General features: G+C 46.9%; 1 protein-coding gene across 1 annotated transcript in view; it reads right to left on the bottom strand.

Annotated features, from left to right (window-relative positions):
- Positions 1-15,063, bottom strand: part of hspa12a (heat shock protein family A (Hsp70) member 12A) — a 37,865-nt gene extending 22,802 nt beyond the window's left edge. The window contains exon 1 of the mRNA XM_002941841.5: positions 14,768-15,063. Within this exon, the coding sequence (XP_002941887.2) occupies positions 14,768-14,795 (28 nt within the window). The 5' untranslated portion in view covers positions 14,796-15,063. The remainder of the gene's footprint in view (positions 1-14,767) is intronic.
- Positions 15,064-15,684: the final 621 nt, after the last annotated feature.

Here is a 15,684-nt window from a genome sequence, read left to right as displayed (position 1 = left end):
CTGCACTGCTGGTTCTGACTCCTGATACAACTCCCCAATATCCATTCATCCCTCATTCTCACTGGGTTTATAGTTATGTGTAACTGTCACTGTGTCTGTCCCTTTCCCTTCCCTGCACTGCTGGTTCTGACTCCTGATACAACTCCCCAATATCCATTAATTCCTCATTCTCACTGGGTTTATAGTTATGTGTAACTGTCACTGTGTCTGTCCCTTTCCCTTCTCTGCACTGCTGGTTCTGACTCCTGATACAACTCCCCAATATCCATTCATTCCTCATTCTCACTGGGTTTATAGTTATGTGTAACTGTCACTGTGTCTGTCCCTTTCCCTTCCCTGCACTGCTGGTTCTGACTCCTGATACAACTCCCCAATATCCATTCATCCCTCATTCTCACTGGGTTTATAGTTATGTGTAACTGTCACTGTGTCTGTCCCTTTCCCCTCTCTGCACTGCTGGTTCTGACTCCTGATACAACTCCCCAATATCCATTCATTCCTCATTCTCACTGGGTTTATAGTTATGTGTAACTGCCACTGTGTCTGTCCCTTTCCCTTCTCTGCACTGCTGGTTCTGACTCCTGATACAACTCCCCAATACCCATTCATTCCTCATTCTCACTGGGTTTATAGTTATGTGTAACTGTCACTGTGCCTGTCCCTTTCCCTTCCCTGCACTGCTGGTTCTGACTCCTGATACAACTCCCCAATATCCATTCATCCCTCATTCTCACTGGGTTTATAGTTATGTGTAACTGTCACTGTGTCTGTCCCTTTCCCTTCCCTGCACTGCTGGTTCTGACTCCTGATACAACTCCCCAATATCCATTAATTCCTCATTCTCACTGGGTTTATAGTTATGTGTAACTGTCACTGTGTCTGTCCCTTTCCCTTCCCTGCACTGCTGGTTCTGACTCCTGATACAACTCCCCAATATCCATTCATTCCTCATTCTCACTGGGTTTATAGTTATGTGTAACTGTCACTGTGCCTGTCCCTTTCCCTTCCCTGCACTGCTGGTTCTGACTCCTGATACAACTCCCCAATACCCATTCATTCCTCATTCTCACTGGGTTTATAGTTATGTGTAACTGTCACTGTGTCTGTCCCTTTCCCTTCTCTGTACTGCTGGTTCTGACTCCTGATACAACTCCCCAATACCCATTCATTCCTCATTCTCACTGGGTTTATAGTTATGTGTAACTGCCACTGTGTCTGTCCCTTTCCCTTCTCTGCACTGCTGGTTCTGACTCCTGATACAACTCCCCAATACCCATTCATTCCTCATTCTCACTGGGTTTATAGTTATGTGTAACTGTCACTGTGCCTGTCCCTTTCCCTTCCCTGCACTGCTGGTTCTGACTCCTGATACAACTCCCCAATATCCATTCATCCCTCATTCTCACTGGGTTTATAGTTATGTGTAACTGTCACTGTGTCTGTCCCTTTCCCTTCCCTGCACTGCTGGTTCTGACTCCTGATACAACTCCCCAATATCCATTAATTCCTCATTCTCACTGGGTTTATAGTTATGTGTAACTGTCACTGTGTCTGTCCCTTTCCCTTCCCTGCACTGCTGGTTCTGACTCCTGATACAACTCCCCAATACCCATTCATTCCTCATTCTCACTGGGTTTATAGTTATGTGTAACTGTCACTGTGCCTGTCCCTTTCCCTTCCCTGCACTGCTGGTTCTGACTCCTGATACAACTCCCCAATACCCATTCATTCCTCATTCTCACTGGGTTTATAGTTATGTGTAACTGTCACTGTGTCTGTCCCTTTCCCTTCTCTGTACTGCTGGTTCTGACTCCTGATACAACTCCCCAATATCCATTCATCCCTCATTCTCACTGGGTTTATAGTTATGTGTAACTGTCACTGTGCCTGTCCCTTTCCCTTCCCTGCACTGCTGGTTCTGACTCCTGATACAACTCCCCAATACCCATTCATCCCTCATTCTCACTGGGTTTATAGTTATGTGTAACTGTCACTGTGTCTGTCCCTTTCCCTTCCCTGCACTGCTGGTTCTGACTCCTAAAAGAAGGAAGGGGGCAAATTCTGATGAAATTCACTTTAAAATGCTGCCGTGTCTGTGTAAGAGATGAGGAAGGTTTCTGCTGTTGCGCCAGGATTGCTGGAAAGCGTGTCAATCTTATAACCACTATTTATTATTATGTAAGAGAAGGAACTCTGCCAAATATTCCCGCACCATATGTTACGAAACAGCTGCCTTTTCCAGAGCAGTCGCCTAGGCAACAAGACCCCCCTTCCCATACATGAGTTATGCTGCCAGGAAATAGCTGGTCCTTCTGTTTTACAGATCTAAGCAAATATTATCCGGGGGCGAATTAACTGAATACTATAAATCCCGAGTTCCACGGGACCCCAAAATGTAGGCACACTATCCAGCTTAAGAAATCCGGGGAGCCGTTGTACTGAGAGAAGAATGGTAGGGGACCCCCTTACACACACATGAGAATTTTGGGGCCTCTTTTGTAAGGTAGCCCATTGTTAACCCATTTAAACACAGGAGGCAAAGTTTGCCCTTTAAATCTCACCAGGTGAAGGCTGAGTGCAGCTCCTCTAGTGGTGGGAAGTGGGATTGAATCCATAATAATTTTCATAGTAGCTGAGGCAGAAAAAATATTTCTATCAAGTTTAATCCATTTTGCATTATGGAGAACTGTGTTCTTCATGCAGAGTGGGTGCAAAGTACAAAAACCTGGAGGATTGCACCAATTATATGCACTTTGCACCTCACTCTGCATGTAGTAAATGACCCCTACTGGCTGTCACTCGGCCATAAAGCAAGACAGGGCTGCCGTTGTTTGCCACAGAGGAAGTAAAGCAAAAAAAGTGACCACAGTGAGTCAATTAAATATTCCAGATACACATTTCTATGCATTCTAATAGAGAATATTCTATGTAATAATAATAAATAAAAGTAAGAATAAAATGTATTCTATGTAATACAGACCTGCTGTACCTGGGCACCCCTTGTAATACTCAGACATAGTAATGTGATTTATACCTCTGCCTCTCAGTCCTTCTCTAAACCCAGGCCTGACTAATAAATCCTGATACGGAAAGGGTGGGGGTTAAAGGCTGCTTGATCTGCACTCCCTAATGTAAAACAATCCACTCGCTGCTGGAAACAGTCGCTTTTTATATCCTTAGTAACACAAGGTGGGACCAGGGGAATAGGTCTGAACAGCTGAGTCAGCCTGGCAGAGAGGGAACCATGGGAGAAAGAATGAGAAACAGTTGAAATGAATTGCAAGATAGGCATTTATAATATAAAATATATACATATTAGGAATCAAAATTTAAACCAAGAGAGTTGCCAGTGCCAAGCAGCACACAGTAAGAAATGAAAATACTTTATAGAGTAAAAGGAGAGCAGGCAGTAACCCTTCCAACACTTTCCCCTGTCTCTGCCCCTATATATTAGGTACCTACCTAGTGCTACCAACCCCTATTTCTGTAGGGAAATGAGAGCAGGGCAGGCAGTAACCCTTCCAACACTTTCCCCTGTCTCTGCCCCTATATATTAGGTACCTACCTAGTGCTACCAACCCCTATTTCTGTAGGGAAATGAGAGCAGGGCAGGCAGTAACCCTTCCAACACTTTCCCCTGTCTCTGCCCCTATATATTAGGTACCTACCTAGTGCTACCAACCCTTATTTCTGTAGGGAAATGAGAGCGGGGCAGGCAGTAACCCTTCCAACACTTTCCCCTGTCTCTGCCCCTATATATTAGGTACCTACCTAGTGCTACCAACCCCTATTTCTGTAGGGAAATGAGAGCAGGGTAGGCAGTAACCCAACACTTTCCCCTGTCTCTGCCCCTATATATTAGGTACCTACCTAGTGCTACCAACCCCTATTTCTGTAGGGAAATGAGAGCAGGGCAGGCAGTAACCCTTCCAACACTTTCCCCTGTCTCTGCCCCTATATATTAGGTACCTACCTAGTGCTACCAACCCCTATTTCTGTAGGGAAATGAGAGCAGGGCAGGCAGTAACCCTTCCAACACTTTCCCCTGTCTCTGCCCCTATATATTAGGTACCTACCTAGTGCTACCAACCCCTATTTCTGTAGGGAAATGAGAGCAGGGCAGGCAGTAACCCTTCCAACACTTTCCCCTGTCTCTGCCCCTATATATTAGGTACCTACCTAGTGCTACCAACCCCTATTTCTGTAGGGAAATGAGAGCAGGGCAGGCAGTAACCCTTCCAACACTTTCCCCTGTCTCTGCCCCTATATATTAGGTACCTACCTAGTGCTACCAACCCCTATTTCTGTAGGGAAATGAGAGCAGGGCAGGCAGTAACCCTTCCAACACTTTCCCCTGTCTCTGCCCCTATATATTAGGTACCTACCTAGTGCTACCACCCCTATTTCTGTAGGGAAATGAGAGCAGGGCAGGCAGTAACCCTTCCAACACTTTCCCCTGTCTCTGTCCCTATATATTAGGTACCTACCTAGTGCTACCAACCCCTATTTCTGTAGGGAAATGAGAGCAGGGCAGGCAGTAACCCTTCCAACACTTTCCCCTGTCTCTGCCCCTATATATTAGGTACCTACCTAGTGCTACCAACCCCTATTTCTGTAGGGAAATGAGAGCGGGGCAGGCAGTAACCCTTCCAACACTTTTCCTTTTTCTGTCTACATTAAGAAACCTAAAAGGAAACAGACGCTTTACAGACACCAAACACATTGTCACGCCATGTTAGCTGAGAGTGCTGAGATAATGCAAGAGATAGAGAAGGAATATCTTGGGGAAGATGGGGCCCTTTATATCCGATATGAAAGAACATTCTATTAGCAGAGAGAGGAGCGGAAGGATAAAGCACTCAAACAAGCCTTGTTGGAAAACATGGAGTGAAAGCCTGGTGGGGTTTTGCCCAATGACCCCCGGATGAACAGGAAGGGGATTGTTTACAATCCCTGGGAAACAGCTGGATACAGGACGCAGACAAAAATATCCAGAGATCAGAGCTACTATGGAATTCTGGTTAAGAACAAGGGCAAAACAGCCCCATTATTTATATATAGTAAGACTTCCATTCTAAGGCTCCTCTGCTGTTGTTTAACTACAACTCCCAGAAGCCCCCAACAGCCGTCTATCTTTCCCCTAATGCTACTTAACTGTAACAGGTTGGACATCCCTGCTTTGCAGGCTCCAACATGTTTTATTGGGCATTTATAAAAACTTAAAGAATATTTTTCCTTTATGTGTGTGTGGGGATTGTAGTTTAGCACAGACAAGGGTCTGTGGGGGGGTCCATGAGTCTGATATCCTTCTATAAAACTCTGCATTCAGTGAGCTCTGCCAATCAGAGTGCAGCACAAGTCCCACTGGTGTCTGGGTTTGTGCCTTCAGTACCATGGACAGCACCCAGCGATAAGGCTAACTAGTAGCCCCATGGGCTAGCATTGCACTAGTCACAGCAGCTCCGGCTCTTAAAGGGAACACATCCCATCGGGTCACCATAGAAGAATATCAGAAGAGATTGCATCTTTACCTACATTTATCTTTTTTATTGTATTAAACTGATTAATGAGTAACAAAGTGACCAGAATGAGTCCCAGGAATTCCAGGCATGAACGCTCCTACTCCCCAGAGCTGCGCAGTACGAATGGCCCCTAATCCTCCTGTTTATCTGTGATACAGAGGGAAGCTTCGCTTAGCACATTTCAGCTCCGTGTGGGCGTCCGTGGGTAATACGATATATGATGCCCGGCCACTGTTTATTCAATCGGACCTGCATACTCTGCAGTTTTTGCCACTCTGATGGAAGCTGTAGTATTAAGTTAAGGTGCCCATACACGGGCCGATTCTAGCTGCCGATATGGGTCCCTTAGACTGATTCGGTAGCTAATCGGCCCGTGTATGGGCACTCCCGAGGGGCCTGCCCGACCGATATCTCGATCGGGCAGGTTAGAAAATCTAGTCGGATCAGGGACCGCATCAATGTACTGACTTTGCCTATGCCCGTCATTATAATTTGATTGTTTGGCCCCAGGGCTTGGCGACATCACCAATCGAGCGGATCGGCCAGTGTATGGGCACCTTTAGACCATCTCTTCATTAAAAACAACATTCGGGAACATCCTGGGTAGGATAAACCCAACACTTTTGCAGTGCAATATTGCCCCCTTTAGCTTAGCTCCTCCACTTGCTTTACAATGTGAACCCTACCATTCTGGAACCAACGCTGCTATCAGGGGATGCTGGGAGATGTAGTAAAGAAAACAGCTAGAGGGTAGAAGTTGGCATTATAAGGTGCTGTGGAGGACATGTAGAGCGATTTGGAACTTTTGGTTCCTTGTGCAGGGCCATTTGGGTCCCCTGGGTGGTGTTCCGTGCCAACAGTGCCCTAGTGAAAAAGAGCCCCACTTACACACAGTCACACCCTAATCCACTCTAGCCACCCCCATTATATCAATACCCTCCCAATGATCTGTCCATTCCCCGCCCACTTCCCCACAATCCCTGCCCACTTTGTGACCTGTAATTTTGTGCTTTTTGATCACCCCTCTTCCACAGGGCCCCCCAACTGGGATACCCCCTCTATCGTGGACCAGGCCAAGTAGTATTGGCACCCAAGTCTGTTAGATGAGTGCTATGTAAGATGTGTGTAAATACCAGGCTTATAGTGTCACCGCAGCCTTAATATGACTTGGAGATTATCCCTTCTGCCGGCAGCTCAAAGCTGATCCCATATCATTGGGGGGGGGGTATATGCTAAAATATTCCACCAGACCAACAGATTATGGAGGCCGGGGGCCTCCTGGAGGAATGTGAGGGGCTTAGGGGGGAAAGGATCTGTCAGGAAAAGAGGAGGAAAAGTCCTGGAGTCTGAGACTCTCAGAAAACTTTAACCCCTTTTAATGGTCCATAGTGCAGAGCGGCCCATTTATCAATGACAGTGTCATATACACAAATGTGCATTCCCAGGGAGGGGGCAGCCAGCAACACTTTCTTTCCTCTACTGTATGTAGCACAATCAGGCCAATGGTGGGGCTATGGCCAAGGGCCATTTGTGCATTCTAATAGGGCCACTTCCTTCCTGCATTGCCTGGGGTCCCCATGTCCATTGATCTGGGGGTGGGTGCAAAGGTGGGCCTACAATTGGAGAAAAAACTTTAAATAAGAAAAAGTTCCCTCCGCTGCACATTGGAGTTAGTTATGGGACAAGAGCTGATACTTTATGTATTTAGTCATAATGAAATATAGGCCACGGTGTACATTGGCTGATACGAGTTTCTAACTTAATGGCGGCCGGGGGGAGTTTATGGTTGGGCAGAGAGGCATTTCAGTGTATGTGGGCCCACGAGAAGCCATTAGAGAGGAACAATTCAGCAAATGCATTGCCCACTGAGTGTGTGATGGGAATAAGTAGCACGTAGGAGTGTGGCATTATGTAGAAGAGAGGTGGCAAACAGTGAGTGGGACTAATGGGCGGGGGGAGCATAGACGGGGGAGGCATGCAGGGTCAGAGCTGAGTCAGAGCTGAGTGAGGGGCAGATGTACTGACAGGTTGAATGGGGTAGAGGTTGGGATTAGTGTAGTGAATACAGGTTTCCAACATTGCTTTGTTTAAAAAAATATATTTCTTTTCCAGCAGCTCCACATAAAGTTACAGGATCTGTGCCACTGTGACAGAATGCTCTGTTATACAGATAGCTAGAATCTCAGCCATAAAGCAGGGCAGGACTGCTGCTTACAATGGGGGGATCAGATAGGATCTGTGCCACTGTGACAGAATGCTCTGTTATACAGATAGCTAGAATCTCAGCCATAAAGCAGGGCAGGACTGCTGCTTACAATGGGGGGATCAGATAGGATCTGTGCCACTGTGACAGAATGCTCTGTTATACAGATAGCTAGAATCTCAGCCATAAAGCAGGGCAGGACTGCTGCTTACAATGGGGGGATCAGATAGGATCTGTGCCACTGTGACAGAATGCTCTGTTATACAGATAGCTAGAATCTCAGCCATAAAGCAGGGCAGGACTGCTGCTTACAATGGGGGGGATAGGATCTGTGCCACTGTGACAGAATGCTCTGTTATACAGATAGCTAGAATCTCAGCCATAAAGCAGGGCAGGACTGCTGCTTACAATGGGGGGATCAGATAGGATCTGTGCCACTGTGACAGAATGCTCTGTTATACAGATAGCTAGAATCTCAGCCATAAAGCAGGGCAGGACTGCTGCTTACAATGGGGGGGATCAGATAGGATCTGTGCCACTGTGACAGAATGCTCTGTTATACAGATAGCTAGAATCTCAGCCATAAAGCAGGGCAGGACTGCTGCTTACAATGGGGAGTTGGATAGGATATGTGTCACTGTGACAGAATGCTGTTTTTGGGTGGCATTCTGTCCCACCTTAAGAGCAGCCTTGGGAGCGCTACAGACAGTTTTGCCTTCTTTTCTATCAGATCTGACCTTGCTTTGCTACTGTCCTTCGGAAACTGTCGGGATGGGGGGGGGGTGTAGGGGCATAAACCATTGCATCTCTGTCTTACTCAGATTTTATCCATGTGATGTCATAATGCAATAAAAACAAGGTCACTAGGGCCACTCGCTCTTCCAAGGCGAAAGCTCTTAGCAGTTAAGTGCCTCCGGCCCCCCGGCCCCCCCCGACATTGGACCAGTCCGTTTCCCTGAGTCACATTACCAGGCCGCTCCCCAGGCAAACTGATTACAGGACAAAGAGATTATATTCCGCATGTTCCATACGGGGCCACGTGGAACAAAATGAAAGGCTTTACCAATAATGGGTTTTCTGTAACAGATGGAAACGACAATATCCCGGGGATCTAATGAAGGCAAGTCGTGTATCAGTCAGGGTACTTTGTGCCAGATGCACATTACAATGGATAGGGACTGAGGGCTCCCCCATAAATGTGCCATGGGCTTGCCTAAAAAGGAATTTGGTTTGTGGTTGCCAGGTACACAGACCATAGCAGCCAGAGCTTTTCAGAGAGTGAAAAAAACGCTCATTCCTCATAAGTGGAAGAGTATATATGCTGAGGGCTTCCCATACCAGTCAGTTGAACTGAAGAAGCTGCTCGGATGAGTAGTGAAATGTCTTCAATTACTTTAGTAACTTACACAAAGTGCCAAAGCTGTGGACCTACCTAAAACCTCCAGCACCTAAAACACCCTTTGTGTGTCAGTGGCAGCCCCAGACTCCTACATTAACAGGTTGGAAAATGCTGGTACAAATATTATTATTATCTATCTTGCCTAACTGCTGCCTTCTTGTCCTACTGTGTTAATCTTGGCCAACTGTCTCTATCTTATTCTACTGTCTCCATCTTCACCCTACTGTCTCTATCTTGTCCTACTGTCTCCATCTTCACCCTACTGTCTCACTCTTCCACTACAGTCTTCATCTTGCCCTACTGTCTCTATCTTGTCCTACTGTCTCCATCTTGCCCTACTGTCTCTATCTTGTCCTACTGTCTCCATCTTCACCCTACTGTCTTCATCTTGTCCTACTGTCTCCATATTTTCCTACTGTCTCCATCTTATCCTACTGTCTTCATCTTGTCCTTCAATCTCAATCCTGTACTACTGTCCTACTTATCCTACTGTTTCCATCTTGTCTTTCCGTCTCAATCCTGTCCTTCTGTCTCCATCCTGTCCTACTGTCTCCCTCTTGCCCTACTGTCTCCATCTTGTCCTACTGTCTCCATCTTTTCCCTACTGTCTCCATCTTGCCTTACTGTCTCCATCTTGTCCTTCTATCTGCTTCTTGTCTTTCCATCTCAATCCTGTCCTTCTGTCTCCATCCTGTCCTACTGTCTCCCTCTTGCCCTACTGTCTCCATCTTGTCCTACTGTCTCCATCTTTTCCCTACTGTCTCCATCTTGCCTTACTGTCTCCATCTTGTCCTTCTATCTGCTTCTTGTCTTTCCATCTCAATCCTGTCCTACTGTCTCCATCTTATCCTACTGTCTTCCATTTTGTCCTTCTGTCTGCTTCTTGCCCTGCTGTTTCAATCTTGTCCTACTGTCTCCATCTTGTCCTACTGTCTCCATCTTGTCCTACTGTCTCCATCTTGCCCTACTGTCTTCATCTTGCCCTACTGTCTCCATCTTGCCCTACTGTCTCCATCTTGCCCTACTGTCTCCATCCTGCCCTACTGTCTTCATCTTGTCCTACTGTCTCCATCTTGCCCTACTGTCTCCATCTTATCCTTATGTCTCCATCTTGCCCTACTGTCTCCATCTTGCCCTGCTGTTTCCATCTTGTCCTACTGTCTCCATCCTGCCCTGCTGTCTCCATCTTGTCCTACTGTCTGCTTCTTGCCCTGCTGTTTCCATCTTATCCTACTGTCTCCATTTTGTCCTTCTGTCTGCTTCTTGCCCTGCTGTTTCCATCTTGTCCTACTGTCTCCATCCTGCCCTACTGTCTCCATCTTGTCCTACTGTCTCCATCTTGCCCTACTGTCTCCATCTTGTCCTTCTATCTGCATCTTGTCTTTCCATCTCAATCCTGTCCTACTGTCTTCATCTTGTTATATTGTCTCCATCTTGCCCTACTGTCTCCATCCTGCCCTACTGTCTCCATCTTGCCCTACTGTCTCCATCTTGTCCTTCTATCTGCATCTTGTCTTTCCATCTCAATCCTGTCCTACTGTCTTCATCTTGTTATACTGTCTCCATCTTGCCCTACTGTCTCCATCTTGTCCTACTGTCTCCATCTTGCCCTACTGTCTCCATCTTATCCTTATGTCTCCATCTTTCCCTACTGTCTCCATCTTGCTCTGCTGTCTCCATCTTGCCCTACTGTCTCCATCTTGTCCTTCTGTCTGCATCTTGTCTTTCCATCTCAATCCTGTCCTACTGTCTCCACCTTGCCCTGCTATATTTGTGTCTCACTATCTTCGTACTGTAAAGAGCTGCTCGGTGGTGCCGTGCTTCCCAGAGTGCCGTGCTTCCCAGAGTGCCGTGCTTCCCAGAGTGCCGTGAGCAGTTCTGTGATTTAAACCTGGCGCTGCCCAGCAGTGAGACAATTTCCCAGTCACACACATGCCTGTACAGAGCCAGATATTACTGGGTATATAATTCCATCTATTTCCTTGTCCCCTGAGATCAGGTTCTAGGGACCCGGTGCGGATCAATACTCCAAGCTTATCCTGCTCTAACTGGCTTTTTATGCTTGTGCATTGCTCATAAGGAGGGACTCGTCTCTTCTATGATAATTAAACAGAGTCGTTAGGGAGATGCTGGGATTGATAGAGAAGTGCAGTAGCGCGCTATATGTAATTATATATCTGAGACATATGGGGCTCTGGGGCATTGGGTATGTGTATGGCACCTCCGGTAAGGGCAGAGACAGACACGTGGCCGACTTACTGTAAGCCGTACTGCAGTGCAGTCTGCCTGACGCACCCCCTTCCCTCCCTCCTGTCACTGATTCTGCAGGTTTGTAGTGAAAACAGTGCCGAATAAAAAGCAGCATCGTCCCTTAAAGGGGAACTTCACCCAACAACAGTTTTTTGCCTACTGACAGAAAATATAATTATAAGCAATTTCTAAACAGCCGTTCATCCGGCATTCTCACTAAGCGTAATTCTATAACCCAGTTCTCCTCCAGCTCTATTAATCAGCTGGCTTCTGCTACATTGTTTAACGTCAAAATCGCAGAGAACAGAAACAGCCACGGCTTTCACAATTACATTTACCCATAACCTTAAAAGTTATGGTTTCCCAGTTGAGCCCATCTGGCTGCCTTGCCAGGCTCCATTTCTCCCACAAACATGTAAAGGGACCACACAAACCTGCAGGCACTTTTAGTAGCGGTGGGACTGGGCAAAATGGACTGTGGGATTCAGTTATTAATATAAAAGTAGAACTGTCTGATGTAAGGGTACTTTGGGTTTTGAGCTACTTCAAAACCAGTTAAGAGCTGTAGGTCAGGCCAAGGTTTGGTTGCAATCTTGCCCTACTATTTAAATTTTGCGTTACTTTCATCATCTTGCCCTACTGTCCCCATCTTGCCCTACTGTTTCCATCTTGCCCTACTGTCACCATCTTGTCCTACTGTCTCCATCTTGCCCTACTGTCCCCATCTTGCCCCTACTGTCTCCATCTTGCCCTACTGTCTCCATCTTGCCCTACTGTTTCCATCTTGCCCTACTGTCACCATCTTGTCCTACTGTCTCCATCTTGTCCTACTGTCCCCATCTTGCCCTACTGTTTCCATCTTGCCCTACTGTCACCATCTTGTCCTACTGTCTCCATCTTGCCCTACTGTCTCCATCTTGCCCTACTGTCTCCATCTTGCCCTACTGTCCCCATCTTGCCCTACTGTTTCCATCTTGCCCTACTGTCACCATCTTGCCCCACTGTCTCCATCTTGCCCTACTGTCTCCATCTTGCCCTACTGTCTCAATCTCGCTCTACTGTCTCCATCTTGCTCCTACTGTCTCCATCTTGCCCTACTGTCTCCATCTCGCTCTACTGCCACCATCTTGCCCTACTGTCTCCATCTTGCCCTACTGTCTCCATCTTGCTCCTACTGTCTCCACTATGTCCTACTGTCCCCATCTTGCCCTACTGTCTCCATCTTGCCCTACTTTCACCGTCTTGCTCTACTGTAACCATCTTGCCCTACTGTCTCCACCTTGCGCTACTCTTTCCTTCTTGTCCTACTTTCACCATCTTCTCCTACTCTGTTGTTCTTTCACCATCTTGCCTTGATGTCTCCATGTATTACTACTGTCACTGTCTTGCTCTACTGTCAAATATTCACCCTAGTGTCACTGTCTTTTCCTACTGTCACCATATTTCTCCCTTTTGTCACCATCTTGTTCTACTCTTTCCAACTTGTCCTAATTTCTCCATTTTGCTCTACTGCTTTCATATTGACCTACTGTTGCCATCTTGCCCTACTAAAACCTTCTTGCCCTATTCTCCCCTTCTTGTCATTCTTTCACCATCTTGTCCTGCTGTCTCCACCTACTTCTACTGTCACCATTTCACTCTACTGTCATTTTTTTGCCCTACTAACACCATCCTGATCCTGCCCTACTGTCACAATCTCATCCTACTTACACCATCTTCTCCCACTCTCTCCATTTTGCCCTACTGCTTACCACATATTGACCTACTGTTTCCATCTAGTGCTCCTCTATTCACCATCTTGCCCAAATATACCCACTTGACCCCCACTAAGCCTACCCACACTCTGTAAGGCTCCACTATATGGAAAAGCTCTGGGCAACACATTTACACGCTGCTCTGGACCCCAGAACCACTTGGTGCAGTTACTGGGAGAGAGAGAGACAGTCCTGTTGGATTGAATCTTATTGCAGCATGTGACCAAAAAGGAAGGACATTAAAGCGCAGCACTGGGGTAGCTTGTAAAGAAGTGTATAATAGAGGGAACACGTGCAGGGGCGTCAGTGTCACTTAAGGAAAAATACAAGTTGAATGCTCTCAGGGAATCGCCATTCTGCAGGTTACCTGCCTAAGGCATGCTGGGAATTGCAGAGCTGCTGGGGACAAGCCATTGGCCAACCAGATGAAGTGATGATGAGGATACTTATAACAACATCGCAATTAGCAGGGTGCTTATTACTGCATTTATATTGCCTCAGTATTCCCATATCTCATCTACATGTGCTTTACATCATCCCCTGTAATAAATTGTAGGGTTATTATAATTACTAGTTAGCTTCCCTGAAAATGCAGGGACATGTCTAATAAATGCACATAGCAGGGCTGCGCTGGCTGGAACAAGATTTCTGTAAATGGGAGAAACTAAAGAATTGCACTTGCGGAAAACATGTTCTGGGGGCTTCTGGCCACACCCAGTTTCATGCCAATCACACCCCTTCACACCCATGGCCCCACCCCATTTAAAGCCCCAGCTTTGCCATATACTGTATGTATATCTGGGAGTATTTACAGGCTACTAGAATGGTTGGATTACTTTTAATTCAGGTGACCTGGAGAAGGAGTGGGGTCAAGTTCAGAAGAAAAATCCCAGAGAGTGGACATGTCTGGACTTTATGGAAGTGCGGATATCTCTGCACCTCAACTTACACAATCTAAAGGGGATCTGGGGGGGCACATATAAAAGGATGGAGTTCTCATAGATTAAAATCAAGGCAATAACACATGGTGCAGCCTATAGACAATTTTTTATAGGTACAGCATCAATAGACAGATTAGAAAATGAGAAAATAAATTAGATACCTGCCAAACAGTGTGAAGAATGTTTGCATTTGGGCAGCACAGCCCCCCTTCTCTATACAAAGAGATCTAGTAAAATCCTCTCTACTCACTCCGGTTCCTATTATAACAGAACTGACCAATCAATGGGCTCTAATGTATTTTTACCCTCCCTTATTGCCTGCTCTATAGCACACTTTATATTTCCCAAGGATCTGTGGTCCTGTCTCTGCTGAGAAACTACAAGTCCCAGCATCCTCCAGGGGAAGCTAAGACTTGTATTCCAACACCAGCTGGAGCAATACAGCCTGGGCAACTGTATAGAGTCTATACACACAATGCAGAATATTTAGGGTTAACATTCCCACTTGCCCTTAATAAGAATATAAGGCCCCCTATGCCAGCAGTACAGGAGCCCAGGTGAGAGCCCAACTCACCTACATGCCATTCCCCATTGTCAGAGTGACCTTGCCAGCGCCCAGAATGGATTTGCACCCCACAAGGTGGTCTCCACTGCAATGCAGGATAAATGTCCCCTTGAGCCAATGGGCTGCACCTTACCTGCTGCCTGGATCTCCTTAGCAGACATGGTGGTGCTGCTGTGGGTGCCGCTGTGGGTGCTGCTGCTGCCTGTAGCGTTCTCCTGCAGTAACCTTGCTCACTGCCGCTCACAAACTGCCAGCCATTGCCCTGCACTCAGCCCAGTGACGTAGCAGCTCTCATCATATCACACAAGCCAAGGCTCCTGCTTTGCTGCTTAATATTTCCTTTCCGCCCCTTTCCTGCCTCTCCCACAGACAGACATGGGACCCAGAGGGATCACTGCTCTTTTTTGGTGAATTCCTCCTTGTTCCCTGCTGGGCTGCAGGATGCACAGAGGCAAAAGCTGCAGTTCCACCCTCCCTCTCTCCCCTCCTTACTCTCCCCTGTCTGCTCCATGCTGTTCCCTTCCCCGGGATATCCGACCCATTTCACTGGGGACCAAAGCTGCAGTGCTGCAGGATCGGGGGAAGTCGGAGCTGCCATATGTGCTGAGCTTATTCCCTCTGAGCTCACAGCGGGGACCAGATTGCACCTCCATATGGCTGCGATCACTTGCCAGCAAGTTACTGACTGTTACCATAACAAGCAATTGTTACATAAGAGCTTACAATCTAAATGGTTGGAAACAAATGATACATGTAAATAACCAGCTCTCATTTGGCATCCCTTAAAATACTGCATGCATGGCTGCTCTGATAACAGATATAGGGCCCCCTATGCAGATATAGGGCCCCGTGCAGATATAGGGCCCCGTGCAGATATAGGGCTCTGTGCAGATATAGGGCTCTGTGCAGATATAGGGCTCTGTGCAGATATAGGGCCCCGTGCAGATATAGGGCCCCCTATGTAGATATAGGGCCCCGTGCAGATATAGGGCCCCGTGCAGATATAGGGCCCCATGCAGATATAGGGCCCGTGCAGATATAGGGCCCCCT

Source organism: Xenopus tropicalis, chromosome 7, assembly GCF_000004195.4.
Source record: "Xenopus tropicalis strain Nigerian chromosome 7, UCB_Xtro_10.0, whole genome shotgun sequence".
Taxonomy (NCBI): domain Eukaryota; kingdom Metazoa; phylum Chordata; class Amphibia; order Anura; family Pipidae; genus Xenopus; species Xenopus tropicalis.
This window is presented reverse-complemented; position numbering and strand designations above follow the sequence as displayed.